This window comes from Chiroxiphia lanceolata, chromosome 1 (assembly GCF_009829145.1).
Source record: "Chiroxiphia lanceolata isolate bChiLan1 chromosome 1, bChiLan1.pri, whole genome shotgun sequence".
NCBI classification, from domain to species: Eukaryota; Metazoa; Chordata; class Aves; order Passeriformes; family Pipridae; genus Chiroxiphia; species Chiroxiphia lanceolata.
This window is the reverse complement of record NC_045637.1, coordinates 8,734,877-8,751,656: the sequence shown is the minus strand read 5'-3', so window position 1 is coordinate 8,751,656 and position 16,780 is coordinate 8,734,877. Positions and strand designations below refer to the sequence as shown.

General features: G+C 39.8%; 1 protein-coding gene across 1 annotated transcript in view; it reads left to right on the top strand.

The window, feature by feature from the left end:
* TG (thyroglobulin) overlaps positions 1-16,780 on the top strand; it is a 148,299-nt gene that overhangs the window by 102,373 nt on the left and 29,146 nt on the right. Inside the window, 3 exon segments of the mRNA XM_032707121.1 lie at positions 12,539-12,643; positions 13,441-13,521; positions 13,523-13,612. Coding sequence (XP_032563012.1) covers positions 12,539-12,643; positions 13,441-13,521; positions 13,523-13,612 — 276 coding nt within the window.

Sequence of the window (16,780 nt, the reverse complement as noted above, 5' to 3'; positions counted from 1 at the left end):
CTGATGCAGTCGTGTTCTCAGCAAATGTGGACAACGTGTTTTTTCCTCCTTTTTCTTTCTTTTTTTACTTTTTTTTTTTTTTTTAAAGTAACACCTTGCCTAAAAATTTTTTGATCTCAAAACAGTCCTCCGGCATAAAGCCACTGGTGCAAATTCTTCAGATACTTGTTTTAAAAAGTTTTGGTGGATGTACAAGAAACAATATCAGACAATTGTGGAACTAAATACTGTGAGATGAACAGTTCCTTCTTATGGCTTTGCTGCAGCCATTCTGATTCTCCCTGACAGAGGACTGAGAGAAAAACCCGTTTGATGTGGAAGGTGTCTCATGCTATGGTATATTTTCACATGCTATGGTATATTTTCAGAGGGAGGGGAGAATAAACTATATGTATTTAAAAACTGTACATTAAAGCAAAGTAACTCAACGCCAGCAAATAGGTAATTATTTTTTCAAAAATATATTTCTGTTCATTGCCCTGTGAAAATGATATCAGGAGCTGTAGCAGCATGGTGTGGCTATTCTGCATCTTTTTGTCTTTTCTAGCTTAAGTATTTCAAAGATGATTACTGACTTTGGTGTGCTGCTCTTTACTTACGCAGGCTAGAGCCTGATGGTGTCAGCTGGAGAGGTGTCAGCCCTGAGAAGCAGAACTGCTAACATCAGCAAGATTTTATTATTAATTTTCTTTTGGAATAAGATTGGCACAACTTGAGTATTTTGATTATTACCATAAATTTTTTATATCTTACAACCAGTTTAGGAAGACACCCTACAGAAAAAAATGCTGTTCAAAGGAAAGAAAATTCGTCCTTTATTGAAAGCAAGGAGATCAGTGCTAGAACAGATGGTAGTGCACAGTTTGACTCTACCTCGTCTGATTTCCAAGTTTCTTAGTGCTTGTTCCGAAAGGCTCTTTGCTAGAATCCTCTATTTCTCTGGCCAAATGGCACATTACCCCTTTGCTGTCTGCACTCAGAACGAGCTTGTGGCACATCTGTAGGGTGCAGCTGTGCCAATGTGTTTCTGACAGGCGTCTGAAATCTACTGTCACAAGAACAAAAAACTGTTCTGTTGGCTGATAGAACAAGTCTAGAAGCTGAATAAAACAGCAGTCATAAATTCAAATAAGGTATTTGGGTATTCATGTTTGAAAAAAAAGATCTCTTTTGATAGAAAACAAAAAATCTTCCTCCATTTAAATGCACGTAAATTACCAAGACTGAAACCTAAATTCACTTTTTCAGGCACTGTCTGCTTGCAAGATCATAATTTCCTGATCTAACTATGAATATTTTTCTGCAAGACCCAATATTAATTTATTGAATGTTTTTCTCAGTTGTATCCCATTAAGAAGTATACCCAGAGAAGTAATGCAGCCAGTACTTTGGCTACAGATATTATAGATGTTCCTGGCTCATCTTCAAATTAGTCAGAAATTTTCCTGGGCACAGCAATAGAGAGCTCAGCAGGACTGAAAAAGTCAGCCAGGGAAGTGAGATAAATACCTGGACAGATAACGTCTGCTGAGCTCTGCGCTCTAGTACCTGCATTTTTGCAGTAATTTAAAAGGGAAGCTCAAATCCTGCTCAATGTATAGTAACTGAGCTGCAGTTATCAAAAGTGTTGTGCAATTCCAGATAGATCGTAAGAATGACAGCATAAACCTCTTATGCCTGTATATAATTTTGGCACATAAAATTGTTATTAATGAGAATAGCTCAAATTTTGTCTTCCAAAGGTCTGAAAAAAAAATAAAAGTGAGAGTCCTACCTCTGTGCACGCCTCTATGTACCCAGATATGCTGGGTCTTGGTATTTGAGGACCAGGAAAGCAAGTCGTCCTACTAGTGTCAGACTTGTGACTGAGTGCTTTCAAGGACGTTTTTTCTACTTTTAATTTCAGGTATGCCTGAGTCACTTTGGAAAGTGATAGTATTTGTACATGATAGAAGGAGTTCTGAAAATTTTACCTTATGTTTACAAACTTTCTGAAAGCATGACACGTTTGACCATGGCACCTTCATTTTTTCTAGAAACTCTAAATGTTGCTTTAAAAACATCTGAAATATTTTTGCAGGTTTTCTTATATGTAGTTTGCAATTAAACCATTATCTAGTCCAGAGGGGTTAAATTCTGGACAACAGGCAAGTTCCTACTTTGTATTTTTGCAGAGCGCATCCAAAACCGGCCTGGCTCACTTCTGCCGTACCAGACCCATGCCCTCAGGCATCGTTCTTCTCTAAGAACCTCAATCATCAGGACAGAGCGTGCAGCCCCATGCTGCTGCTTTAGGTGTGGAGGAATCTGACTTCCAGAAAATACGAATGTTATAAAGTACTTTCAGTAACAGTGAAGAGCAATGACGTCTTGGACTTTGATGTCATTAGCTTTTGCCGTGTCTCATTGCATTTCCGTACTCTTTTACCGTCACTGCCATTGGTAGCATAAAGTCTTAGATAGAGATGAAAGTGCTAGAGAGTTCAAGATGTTCTCTAGACCCATGGCAGAAGTGTTCAATTAAAATAAACAAATGGAAAGCTGCGACCCTTGCTGTTGATTCACTTAACGGAAGTGATTAAAAGGTGCACTTTACTCTCAAGTGAGTAATGGAGCTTAATGGCTTAAGTAGCTCATGCTTGTGTTGATTGTTGGCACCACAATATAAATGCATTGTATTACTACATGATAAATTCTTTGCTGGTTTTCTGAAATTTGGAGACACCCTGCAAAACTGCACTTACCAGAAGCTTTAGAGATCTTGTGGCTAAACCATTTTTTATCACTGAAGTCAATAGCAGAACTGTAACAGTTTTACAGATGATAATCTTTTGAAATAGCAAATCTGCTCCAGGCACTGAATCTCACTTGAACTTATTGGATCATAGAATAATTGGGATTGAAGGGACCTTTAAAGACCACCTAGTCCAACACTCCTGCCATTGGCAGGGACATCTGCAACTAGATCAGGTAGCTCAGAGCCCTGTCCAACCTGGCTTTGGACGCTTCCAAGGATGGGGCATCTACAACCTCTCTGGGCAACCTGTTTTCATGTTTCACCCCCCTCACCATAAAAAATTTGTTCCTTATATCTAAACTTGATGACAGAGTTTGGGATACAAATAGAGGTGGCATCCCTCTGTCATAGAAGCACATAATTATACCAGATCCAAAGGAAATAATTCATTGAGGGGGATTTGGGAAGAACTGAGGAGAAATGATAGACACTAAAGTCACTGTACCCTATCAACCTCGAGCCCTGCATGGAGGAGTGCAGCTGCTGCTTAGCTCAGAGGAACCGCTGGGTGACTGGGCTGCAGCCCAAAATCCATCTGCAGCTCTACCCGCTCACCGACCACCTCCTCAGGTTTGTGTGGAAATTTGATTTTAACCATTAAGATCACATTTGCAGTGTTCCAGTCATTGGTCCTTCCTCCCCTCCCCTTTCCACTTGTGCACATGCTGTTCGAGGAAAGGCGGGTGCTGCAGCCATAACTGTTTGCACACACACAGCTACTAGTCCTTAGTGATCTTTGCTGCCAAAAGGAAGGTGAGGAAGCATCTGAAGTCTCAGTCCTGCTCTGCGTCCTATTTATCAGTGACAGAACTCTCAACAGATGCGAATTCTTCACCTGTCAAGACTGGAATCCCACTGACCTACATCAGGGGTCCCCAAAACCTACAGTACAGTTTTCCCCTTCCGTCCCTGTGTGCAGCACATGCAGCAATAACTTCCTCTTGCAGAATTTGTTCTCTGAGAAACACACTTCTGGAACTGTTAAATGTGGAACATAGGAAAGTCTGTCACTTTGGAAGAACTTTTTCATGGTTATATTTAAAATGATTGAGGAATAGTAAATATAAAGAAATTAAAAATAAGAGAAATAAAAAGGCAAATAAGCACCCGAGTAAAGCCCCTCTACAAGGAATACTGCAGACTAGTAAAATTAGGACGTTCATCATTCCTATGATGCTATATCCAATTTTATTTTTGCTTCCTGACATCCACATCTATACTGCCAATGTCTTACAATTTAATTCTCAGTAAGGTTCATAGACAATGTCTGAATCCCATTTGGCTTGAAAATGAAAGCACCAGCATCCTGTTATTTTTTCATGTGGGGGAAAAAAAAGCAGATTAGATTTCAGAAGCTGTATATTTTTTGGTGAATTTCCCTTAATTTGTTGTCAATCAAAATGAACATCCTTTCAGCTTTGAGGCACTTGTACCTTTGCACTTAGAAAGAACAACATAATACTCTGATCAGAGTAATTCATAGAAACATGCAACCATGAAACAACACAGAAATACCACACTATACACACTTCTAACACTTTGAATAAAAAGCCCACTAATCTGTGGGCTCATATTTTCGGTTATAGTAAAACACAGTTTGCTTCAGCATAACGGCTTAAGCATCTATCTTACTGTAAGCTTTCAGCAGAAATACTCCTTGTCCCTTCTATCTTTAGTATCATTCCTTAGGAAAAGGATCAAGGCAGGTTCTTCTGTTTCTACCTTTGGTGGTACTCGAAATCCACGGTCTGAATACTGTCACTTTTAATAAAATAGAACTCCCTTTTAAATAAATAAAATTGAAACATTTGGTCCCGTATGCAGATAATCTAAAACATTATCAGAGCAATGATTACCTTTAAATGCTGGGCATGGTATTCCAGGTTGCAGTATTTCTGAAAAAAGCTGTAGTCATAATACTGCTCTCATGCTGCCAGCAAGGTTTAGCTGATCAAGTCGAGGAGCAGCCGGTCGAATGAGTGTGTTGTGAAGTTCACGCTGTCATGTAGAGCAGCATTTGCCAAACAGGCCACATACTTCCTCTCTGAGAAATAAGGAAGGCTCAAAGTGTTTGCAACAGATGAGGTTCCTGTTGCAAGTCACTACTGAAGGCACTTTTTATCTATGGGCTGAGAAAAACAGGGAGGTTTTCAACGTATTGCATCGGGGCTGGTTTTGGCAGATATAAAAAATGAGTAAAAATAACCTGGTTTACATTACTTACACAAAAACGGTTTCTATTTTTTTTTTCTTCCAAATTTATTTATCCAGTAATCCCCATTCCCCAACTGTTTTGTTTTATGTAGTTTTGCTATTTTTTTTCAGACAGACAGGAAGAGGCACAAAACATTGTTTTCACTCCTATAGAGTCTGAATAGGAATGCAAGCTTTGCTTCTGTACCCAAAAATACCTCTGTCTGCAAATAATTGAAACTTATTATCAGCAATGAAGAAATAGGGATTGAAAGCCTGTCTATGAAACCCATTTTCACATCAGTTTTACAAAATATGGAAGCCTCAGGATCTTCTTCATCTCAGTGTCTGAGGTGGGGGAACCAAGATACTGGCCTGTTGAATAACCTGACTAAGGGCACTGAAGAATATAGTACTGTGGATATGAATAGAAATCGAAGGAATTTATTAATGTTTGCCCTTTGCTTTTATAATCAAGATGTGATCTGAAAAGCTCGTATACCTGATGTTGTATAGGAAAAATAAAAAAAAACAAACAAAGCAGAAAATCGAGCAAGCCCATGGAGACTTCCTAGTTCACACCAGAGTAGCTTCAAGTAGATACTTATTGTAATGCCAGTCTGTTTGATGATGAAAACTAATAACTGTTGTGTAACTGTTATTGGAACAAGGAAACACTGATCAAATCCCAAAGCTATGCCAAAATTTGGAGCTATGGTAGTTTCAGGAGAATATCCTTTCTCTTTGATGGGCTGTACTAACAGTCCTCAGTTTGAAGGGACAGGAAAGCATTAGGGAGCTTATAAGCAAATCAGTCTACAGCAAACAGCTTAGACAGCATTGTAGCCAGTGCTCTGGGAGCTGGTTTTACTATAACATCCCTTGGTTACCCCTACCAGTTATGTTTTGATTTGTCTAGGACCTTATTGCTTTCTTCAGATCTCAAGGATGTGACATGCATGTTCCTTAATGGCATTCACTGAACTAATGTACAGTGTCTCTGGAATTACTAAAATATCATGGGTTAGGTGAGGTTTGCTGTGGGAAAGGCAGAGCCTTTTCCTGATCCTTCTCACCACTCTCTGCCTTAGACTGGCTCTGATGGTCTTTGTGCCTTTACAAGAAGTGAGATTACATCCTAAAGTGCACTCAGAACTGGGGCAGGTCTCAGACTGAGCAGGAAAGATTGGTCACACTAAAGGACAGGTTGGACTTGCTTGATAGATCATGGTCTCCTGGAAACTCAGTGAATGTCAGACACCCTTTGAACCGTGCGTGTAGAGGAACAAATGAGTTCACAGTGGAGGGAGGTAAATAGAATTCTCAGTTTCCATGTCATTTCTGCCTGCTACTGGGGACTGCGTGCTCTTGTGCAATGATGAGAGCTGGTTTACCCTTTCAGTGCATCCAGCTAATACCTTCATAATTTATAGGGTAGAGTTTATGTCTAAATGGAAGTGCTTAAACGAATTAAGTGGGGCTTTATATGTCAGCTTAAAAGTATTCATATCCTGTTATTCAAGTCACTCACAGTGCCTGACAAAGACACTCAGTGAGTCACTTGAGAGAGGAACATTGCACTTGCAGGTCTGCCTCTGATGACAGCAAAGAGGGGTTTGCAAAGGCTGATGTATGAAAAAGAAATCTTCCTTCTTCAAAATGTGATTTTTCATGTAAGAGAGAGGACCCTCCCCTCTTCCCCATTTTTATCTGGAAATTACAGTTCTGGTAGAGAGTTATGGAGGGAAAAGTGTTTGTATCTCAGCCTACCTTTCCATTGCTGGACTGGCCTGCCAATTTACTGTTACCCTCCCTGTGCTTGCGTTTGCCATGTGTCTACACCATGGCTTCTTAGCTGTGACAGACACTCCCTGAGTTGGTCCCAAAGATTTCTACTCCTCGGGGCTCTGGAAGCCAGACTTTGTAAAAGCCTGGGAAAATGACACCAATGTCATCAAGGCCCTGCAGCCTTGATGTCTTGTAAGCACTTGCCACTCTGCAGAATTGGATGTCTAAGGAAAAGCAGTACAGGATACTGAAAAAAACCCTGCAAGAAAGAAGCAAATAGGCTCCACATTGAAAACAACTTCTGAAAATAATTTAAATCCACTCTTTTAGAGAATAATGTGTTAAGCTAATGTGAAAAGAGAGTTAGTGATCACTTAGTTGCAGCTTGCTTATTTTTGCAGGGAGAAAAAACAGGAGTTAAACAGTATTTTTAATCTGGCATTAACTGAAACTGAAGACAGCCTCAAACAGAAATAAGGTGCCGTTTTCTGTCAGGGGAGTGATTATCTTTAGGCCCACACTGAAAAGGAGAAGGCTGTGGTATCCATTTCTCAGGGTCTCTGAGCCCAGCTTAAATGCTTCATGCAAGATCAGACTTTAGTCAAACACAAGCTATGGTTTAAGTGATAGGAAGCACTTGAACTCAGCAGTCAGGAAATGGAAGAGCCCTGGCTATCCCGGAGGTCAAACCAGATGGTCTGACAGATACTTCTGGCTGGGAACTGTGTGCTGCTGAGCCTGGAGAGTACCTATTTTTAACAAATAAAATATTGCTGTACAGCTGGCTCTTTTGGGAAAATAGAATTCTCAGGACATTTAATTGCTCTGGCTGTTTGCATTAGATGTCTTTGATCTCAGTTTTGGGGTGGTGTTACTGTAATTGCTGTTTGCATTGTCTATAGCAGGGTTCAGGGCAGAAAGAAAACCTGCTTTGGTTGCAGCCATCAGAGAAACTGCATGGGTTGAAAAGAAAAATGTGGCTCAAGCAAGAATTTAATTTTAAAGTCAGGTTGGAAAAACAAAAGGCTGTGATGTGAGAAGAGGAAGGTGGTTTGGGGTTTGCAGAGTGTGGCTGATAAAAATAAGTCCAGTGAAGTTTCTAATCATTAGATGTGTTCTGAATGAGTTTTGAAAATTTTTTCAGAAGTGAGTTTCCAAACTAAATGAGAAATCAAAAGATATTCACCACTGCAGTTTATATGGCAATTGTCTTTTCTGGGTATGTTGGGAGACAGAGGGGCAGATGACAGTGATAGTCCTGTGGAGGGTTGACTCTGACTGGACACCAGGCGCCCACCAAAGCTGCTCTGTCACTGCCCTCCTCATCTGGACAGGGCAGAGAAAATATAGTGAAAGGCTTGTGGGTCAAGAAAAGGACAGGGAGAGATTGCTCACAAGTTACCATCACAGACAAAAGAAAGAAATTAGTTTAATTTATTAGAAATTAAATCAGAGCTGGATAATGAGAAGTAAAGCATGATTATGACCCTCTGAGATCTGCCACTCACTCTTCAGCACAATGCAGTTACTGTATGTAGCCTCTCACTACCAAAACCTGGTAGTGGCCACTCAACCCAAATACAGGACCATATATCCTTTTTTATTATCTCATCAGAATAGCAACATGGGCTTGTGGAGAAAGAATTGGGATGGCCAGGATAGGAACAGTGCAGGTCTTTTGAGCTATGATGTTCCAAAGGAGAAGTTTTTACAAGAGGCACCAGCCCCAGCTAGCTGATCACAGCCTCACATCAAAGTGAGAATTCATCATCATGTAACACCAACTGGTGTGTTCATCACCTTCTCACCATTGTGAGCCACAGCATTTCCTAGTATCTGAATTTCTACTGTCCAGCTGAATCTCTAATTTTGAAAAGAGAAATGAGGAAATGCTGACAATGCCCTGGTCCCTGAACTAAATATTACTGAAGGCTTTGCCTCCCGTTTTCAGTGGCATCACTCGTTGCAGCAGGTACTACTGCCCAACATTGTAATGTTCCTGCTATTCCTATGAATTTCAGAGAGCAGCGTAACATTGCTGTTGTGTACTGTGCTTTTTCTTAGCAGTTCAGTACTGAACACTTTTGTCTGGGTCGTTGTCAAAAATGTAATCAACACTTCCTCTGTTGACAGTGGGTCCATCTGTAAGGACAGCTAAAGCAGGAACTGTGTGTGACTCTGGTTCCCTGTAAAACCCTTCCAAATGATGCTGAGATAGGAAATACCCAGTGACAACAGGGTGGCTAATGTTCACAATTTTACTGTATATGTCATATTTTTTAGAGGTTTGCTTTCAAAAAACAACTCTGCAGGAATATCTGAAGGTTTCAGCTGTTAGTTTTAAAAGTGAACTTTTTAGCTCTTGATAGGTAAAGGAGAATTCCTGGAGAATTAAAAAACAGAGGACTAACAAAAAGAACACAGTGTTTGTTATTTCTAAGCTGATCTCATGATTTTTGGTTTTCTGATTCATGATTCTGTCATGTCGATGGTAATATGGGTGCGTGTAATGGAAATAAACAGGTCCTCCACTATTTCTGCTTCTGCCTAAATAGTCCTATTTTTTAAAGCACACAAGTCCTCCATTGCTGGTTTCTGGGACTAATCACACAAATAAATTATAGTTTTATAGGGAAAGAGAGAAATGCTGAGTGTAGCTGTGTTATCCTCTGTGTCCTGAGCCTGTGGCTACAGCCTTTAGGGAAGATTTTTGTTTAATATGAAAACTGTAGGCTCAAAAAGAAAGAAAATTAATTCTGGGCAGTCACAGCTTCTTTTCTCACTTATTTGTTCCTGAGGGTTTGTGGTTTTTTTGGCAAGGATGAGGAAATAATGGGCCTAAATTTTTATGTGAATTTGAAAAACAGAGAACTGGTACAGTTTTGCTTGCCTAACTTCTACAGTAAGAGGAGCCATGTTTTCAAAGCCTGGAACATATTTTGGATGCACCTGGGAAGGGAACATAATGCTGTTTCTTTCAAATACTGCTTGAATGATGTCCCAAGCTTCTCTATCACCTGCTTCCAGTCCTAGTAAAGGTTAAACATTATTAGAAGTAGTAGATAACACATTTCTTTCAAACCCCAAATGCCAGACCTGCTCCCTGAATATGAATGTTATCAAAAAAAGCAAAATGGGGAAATGGCCATTACCATGGAAAATGGAAGAAAAAAAAACAGAATAAAAAAGACCACATAAACCTCTTCTAATCACTCATGGAAAGAAGAAAATATCCACAATCAGAGTAAGGCTTCAAACAAGAGCCCTACTTACCTCACAAATGTATCTGTAGAAGTTTTGGGTTTTATTTTGGTCATCGAGCTTTGATCGTATCTATTGTTAGCCCATACATATCCAGTGCTGTGACATGAAGGTTTCCTGTCCAGGCCTTAGTTCTACCCCTGCAGTGGATACTGTGGGACGTGTCCGTCCAGAAGTTTTGCAGTTGTCATTTGACTCAGTACATGACCCAAGGACAGTCTTTAGGTTGTAGATATCTCAGAGATAGGGAGACTTTGCACAGCTTTTAAAACCTCTGGAAGGAGATGTGTTCAAAATCAAGCTCCAACCAGGATGTTTTGCTTGTCCCAGTGAATTTCTGTGTTCTGTATGTCCATCTGATCTCAGTACTCATCTTTTCCTACCAAACTTGGCCTTTAATGGGACAGCTTCAGAATTTCCACAGGAATTTCCATTTTCAAATTTGTGAAGCTCTCAGAGTTTGGGAAGCTGAGCCCTTTATATTTTTGATGGTTTGGCTTTGTTTTGTTTTTAAATGAATGCCATGTGGAGGTATTGGATACTTGATAAAGCATGCTGAGCATGTTCAGATCTGATGGGGAAGAAATGTTTGCCATATAGTGGATTAAATATTGCTCACTCCGAGATTTAATTTTGCTGCTATACCAAGGATGTACATAATTTCTTGCTCCAAATGAAATGCAAGGAAGCTACTCTTCTGAGGGAAGCCGGCATGCTGTGCCATCCTTTTCTAGTCTCACTCATCCTATCTGTGGTGAACATGTTCTTCCGAAGGCCAGGTGAAAAGACATCATTCTCACTCTGCGTGCTGGAGACCCACCCACACATGAGATACTCTCATCAAGGATATTTTTCTTTCTCTCTCATGCCCAACTGAGTCAGTGCACCTAGTCAGCAGCTGGCAAATATCGTGCCTTACAAACACAAAATAGGCGACCGCAATCCCACAGGAAGATAAAGCCCATGGCTCACTTGAGTTCTCATCCTAATTGAGTGCAGAAGGTGAGGAATAAGACCAAGTGTGTTGTATTTCGTCTTCGTTAAGGTTCTTCACCCTCTTAAAAATGGAGCATGGGAAAAATGGTCTTCTTCCAGTGGGCCCAGGATTGGAAATAAAAGTGGTTTACTTCGGTTATTTGCAACCATCCTGCTTCTCAGCGCATTAAGCTAATAACAGTGCGTATTTCCAGTTCCCTTAAAAAAGGAGGAAGAAAGTCTTTCAGGAAGGGTAGTAGCACTGGAAATTGCTGCAAGACAATGAATTAAAAAGACTGTCACTCTATACCCAACAATAACCTCTTCTTAATTATATTTGGAAACCAATTTCTCCAGTTGTGAGCAATGGTATCCTGTTAGTACCATGACTCTGCTTGTTTGAAATATAAAAAATCTCCTGCATTCTGGCCAAGCTGCACAGGTTCTCTGGCCTCAGAGTTTTGAGACAGTTTCAAATTAGGCTTTGCTGTTTGTTTGTGTTTCTTTTTAACTTGCTTTTGCAGACTTGTAGTTATGCTTTGAGCAAATTCAGGAAGAAGTAAGTTAATCGGTAGAATAGATCAGGGTCTTTCATATCGTACGTCTAAGGGTGGGTTTTTTTAGAGGACAGAAGCTAATATTAACAGTTGTTATAGTAAACTGATGTAAATGTTTAGAAATTAGTCATTGAAACATGTCAGAGCTATTCCAACCTTTCTGTTCTAGGCCAGATCTTATCAGATTTATACTAATTTATCTGCATTTTCATTAGAAGTTTTCACACCTACTCAAAAATGTTGTACCATCTTTTCTTGGTACAGACATTTTATATGTTGGTGCAGATGTAGCAAAGAAACGAAGAGTCTGGGATAGAGATTGGACTGTAGCCCTGTGCTCTGATTTTAGTCTTCGTGCTCTGGTTGATCTTTTGTAGTTTGGTTTAGTCTTTTGTTCCTACTACCTGAGTTCATAGCTCTTCCAACCCTCACTGCTCCTTGGGTTAGCTGTCTTAGGATTTCTAGCTGAAATTAATTTGCATTCAATATAATACTTAATGCCCATGTCCTTGTACGAGCGTTGTCCCAGGATATAAATTCTCTCTTTAGGAACACAGGCCCTACTCTCAGTCCTTGTTTATCACAGTTATAATAAACTCTATTTATAATTTCCTCTCTTAAGATGGGGGTCCTCATCCCCTCCTGTGCCTCACAGCACCTTCTTTGTATCTACTCCTTCTCAATGTTCTCCTTCCGCAAAGTTTTCAGACAGGTTTGTGACTTGGTTGGAGACATAGTATAGACACTTTTTGGAGCTCTTCCAAAATAAACGTGCAGATCTGCAAACAGCCCACCAACCCTACACCGCTTTGCTTTGGTCGATGAGAACTTGCTTCAATTGATTAAATACCAGTGTCTTACATTCTGCATCGGGACAGATTTTTCTCTCATCTATTTTACCTGCACCAGGAACCAGGTGGTTTTGACAATGTATTTACTGGTATTGTGGTTTGGTTTTTTTTTCCAGGGAGGTTCAGCTTTTCGTTCTCCAGCATCCAGTATTACTACAGAGAAGAGCACAGACCCAAGCAGCAGTCCCTGGCTGAAGATGTGGGATGCCCTTCATCCACCAGTGAGGGAATTGTAAACCTGCCTCCGCCTGTTTGCCTGCTCGTGTCCTCAATGATGCACAGACTAAGGTACAACATAGCAAAATATATGCCATTGGCAAGAAAACCAAAAAGTTTGCATTGACACAAAGATATGAGAAATCTTAAAAAAAATAAATTATTCTCAATCCTTGTGAATGAGGAACTAGACTATTTTGGTAGGGGGAAGTTGATGTCCATGACATCCACTTCTGAGCTATGATTCTCCTTACACTAAATTCCTTTTACACTGCTTTGACCATGTCTCCTAAATAAATCTAAAGATATTTTTGCCTTCTTCAGTTCCCTTTTTATCTGTCCCTTGGTTTTACTCTAGAGGAAGTCGTGTCTGTAGATTCAATAACTGAATTTATGCAGGAAAGGAAGTGGGTAGGGATGCCAGTGTTTTGTATCTGAAGTGGAGACTTGGGAAAGCTGCAGTATAAATAATTCTAGAGATGGATCTTTTACCCAAAAATTAAAAGCCCACTAGACAATAAATTTTCTTATCAAGATCAGCATGGAGCCAATCCCTTATTTAAAATAATATTTTTATATCTATAAGACCATCAATTCTTTTGGTCTCTTCTCAGCCTGTTTGACTTACTGAGACTGTCAGCAAAACCATTGTTTCCTCCCAGTGGTGAGCTTGCACTATATATTAACTGATCATTTGTTCCTTTGAAGGGTATCAGAATCAGTTGTCTTAAGCATAAATAAAATGGAAATGAAAGGGTAAGCTAATTTAACTGCACAATTCTTGCTTTTTTTTTGCTAACAGATGCTGCTAGCTATAAGTGGCCCATTCCAGTACTGGGGTCCAGTGGTGGATGGAATTTACCTGCAGGAACCTTTAGGCCGAAGCCCTACGGCGCCCTCAGCTTCGGAAAGTAGATCTGCTCATTGGAAGTGCTCAGCAAGATGGGCTCATCAGCAGAGCTAAGGCAATTAAGGTAGGAGGACACTCACTGTTAATGAACTAATGCTATAGTGATGACAGTAATCATATGCGGCAAGAATAGATGTTTTTGATTTCTACAAGTTGTGAATTATACTACATGGAAATATGCAAAGGCATTGTCCATCTCCAACCAGTCTTGTTCATTATCATATTTGTTGATTAACATTTCCTGGGGACATATGAAAAGGAGGGAGATCAGCAGGGATTTAGCATTATGTTTTACAGTCTCCAAAAGCCTATTTGTATTTCAATCTCAGTAATATCTCACAAGCAGAAACCAAGCTCATAACTTGGTTTATGAAGTTCTTCACTTTGCAGCAGGATTAGTCAGCATTTTGGGATAGGGTTTTTTTGGTAACCTGTTTTCTCTGTTGCCTTTAAGATGATTCATAACGATGATTCTGAATATGGACTGCCTGTACTAAGAACAGCACTGTCTGAGGTTTCAGGACACAAACTGGTGAAATGAAAAGGATTGCATCCATACTGTACTTTGGACATAAAAGTCCTCAAAAGCCTGAAAGTTTATCCACAGAGATTTTAACGTCTTCTTGTGAGCCTTCTGGCACTATTTGTTCCTGAGACAGCATATTGGTCTTTTCTAGTTCATTTGTCCTTCTCTGTGATAGGAGCAATAGCTCTTCTCTGTTTACAGTGCCAAATTAAATTAAATATTAGCAAGTGCTCAGGTATATGCTAGAAATCAACAGGAGAATGTAACACAGCAGGGATTGTTTTGAGGGTTTTCTAAGTGAGCTGCAGGTCTGTTGCTATCTTTCTGTAACTGTGGATTTCATGTCTTGGCTGTGAAAGTTCAGTCCCAACTTCTCTTTGTTGGTAGCCAATACACATAGACCAATTTACTTCAGAATTAATGGCAAAAGTACCCCTTTGACCACCCGAATTAAGTTTATATTACCTGTTTAGTCTCATCATAAGATTCCTGCTCTTATTTTATGTATCTTTCCTCTTTTGGAATCAATTAAAAGAGGAAGTCATAGGAAGAAGGCATAGAAGATATACTGTGATGCTGGAGGCCTGCAGACATGATCCAGACTTTGTAAGAGGAGAAGAAACCTCAGTAGCCTCAATATAAGTCCTGTGATGAGACTAGGAAGTGAAATTCTTTCCTTTACAACTGTTTCCGCATATGACAGTTGTCTGGAAAATTGAAATGAAATTCTGTGATGTTTTAAAGATTATGCAACAAATCATGGTGTTGATGAAAGGCAAAAGTGCTAAATCCCAGCAGTGTCAGTTGAAATGGAAAGAAAAAACACTTGTAACTCAGAGCTTAGTAGAAAAAATGTTGCCTTTCCAAAAAAGAAAATCTGAAATATCTTGTTTATTTAAAGGCTTGCAGAAAATAAGATTGGAAGGGAACTCAAAAAGTTGGTGCAACTCAACCCTAAGAAAGGGTCATATCTACCTCAACCTGAGACCTGTTTGGGGGATCCTCTGATCTTCCTTGTCAAAGTTTATCATTGAATCATGAATGGTTTGGGTTGAAAGGGTCCTTTAAAGCTCATCTAGTCCAATTCCTCCTGCAAAGAGATAGGCTGCTCAGAGCCCTGTCCAACCTGACCTTGAACGTTTCCAGGGATGGTAACATCCACCACCTTTCTGGGCAATTTGTCCCAGTATTTCACCACCCTCATTGTAATAAGCTTCTTCCTGATATTCTATCCACTAATCTACCACTTCTAGTCTAAAACCATTATCCCATGTCCCATTGCAACAGGCACTACTAATAAGTTTGTCCCCAAGTTTCTAATTACTATTAAGGTTTAACTATCCTTACTTAGAAGGATAATTAACTTCTTTACTACCTATTATAGTAATAGCTACCTTACTTTGTCCTAATGCCTTAAGTCAAATTCCATCTGTGTCCGAAAACTCATAATCATGGTAGGTGGTTCTATTCTGTTTTCTTTCCTTCTGACTTTCTTAAACTGTTTTCACGGTCTTGGTAGAACTGATGATTTTTAAATGCACATTTTCCTCTAGTTCTGTTTTCCTGTGGCCTCCAGGTTTTTAAGACTTGAGGGAACAAGAGTGGTTTTAAACCAATCTGTGTTCCTGTCTGGATTGTTTTCTTAAAGACGTGCTGCAAGGTTAAAGTTTCCTGATTTCTCCCTTGTTGACACAGTTTAGTGTATTAATTGCTGGGAAACTGCAATGCTTATTAAGCTATTTAACAACATGCATTCTCCAGGTTCTCAGAAGAATTTCTATGTCATAGCCATGACCATGTATGGTTGCAGTCAGTCAGATGAAGTCCTGAGTAAGCCACAGTGATAGAAACTAGTTCAGATGGTGGTTGTTATCTGGAAGTTTGTGCCCCATTTCCTCTGTCATAATATCATAAGGACCTTATGATCTGTGCTAAATGTCCTCATCCCCACAATAGACCTCGAAGAAGGATTTGAGACTACCCACACCGTACCCACTCTTCTACTTTATTAATTTTAAGGGTTCTTTTGAGATAATCTGTTTTGCATCTTTGGTAAGAAACCCAAAGCTGGTTTTACTGTTGCACTAAGGAGTCTGGAAGGATTAGCTGGTGGACAGAGTACTGAACTCAACTTGAAGAACCAGTTCCTAGTTTACCTCTGACTGCAACCAGAGTATTTAATCTGTTCTACAAAGAGGGGGACCAAACCTCCCTGGGACAAAAATCCATCTGTGGTTATATTCCAACTCTGTAGAGAGAAGAACCATGCATGTATTTCAGTAGATAAACACAGCTAAAAGGTGCTGTGGCATGTGTATGTAATTGACAAAGTCCTTCATTTCCATCTTCTGTAGGGTGACTGATTTCAGTGTAGTTAATGCAAAGAGTGGGGGTTAGAAAACCCTAATTCCTGCTGACTTACTCTGCCAGCTCCTGGGAATAACTGTGTTGGCCAATTCAGTCAAGGGCTTGCTCTGTTAATCCTGACCTCTATGAATACTGATCCTGTGAAGTGATGAGGATATACTTTTATCCATTTGGATATAAGCAGGCTTGAGATGTGATGCAAATCTTATCACTTTAGACTGGAGTTGCATGCAGGTTTTATAAACTCTTAGCAGATGAGTCGTAGAAGTGAGAGTAAAACCTCTAGACTGCAACTAGACCTAAAGGTGGTAAATCCAGTTGGCACCATGTTGTTCTCTG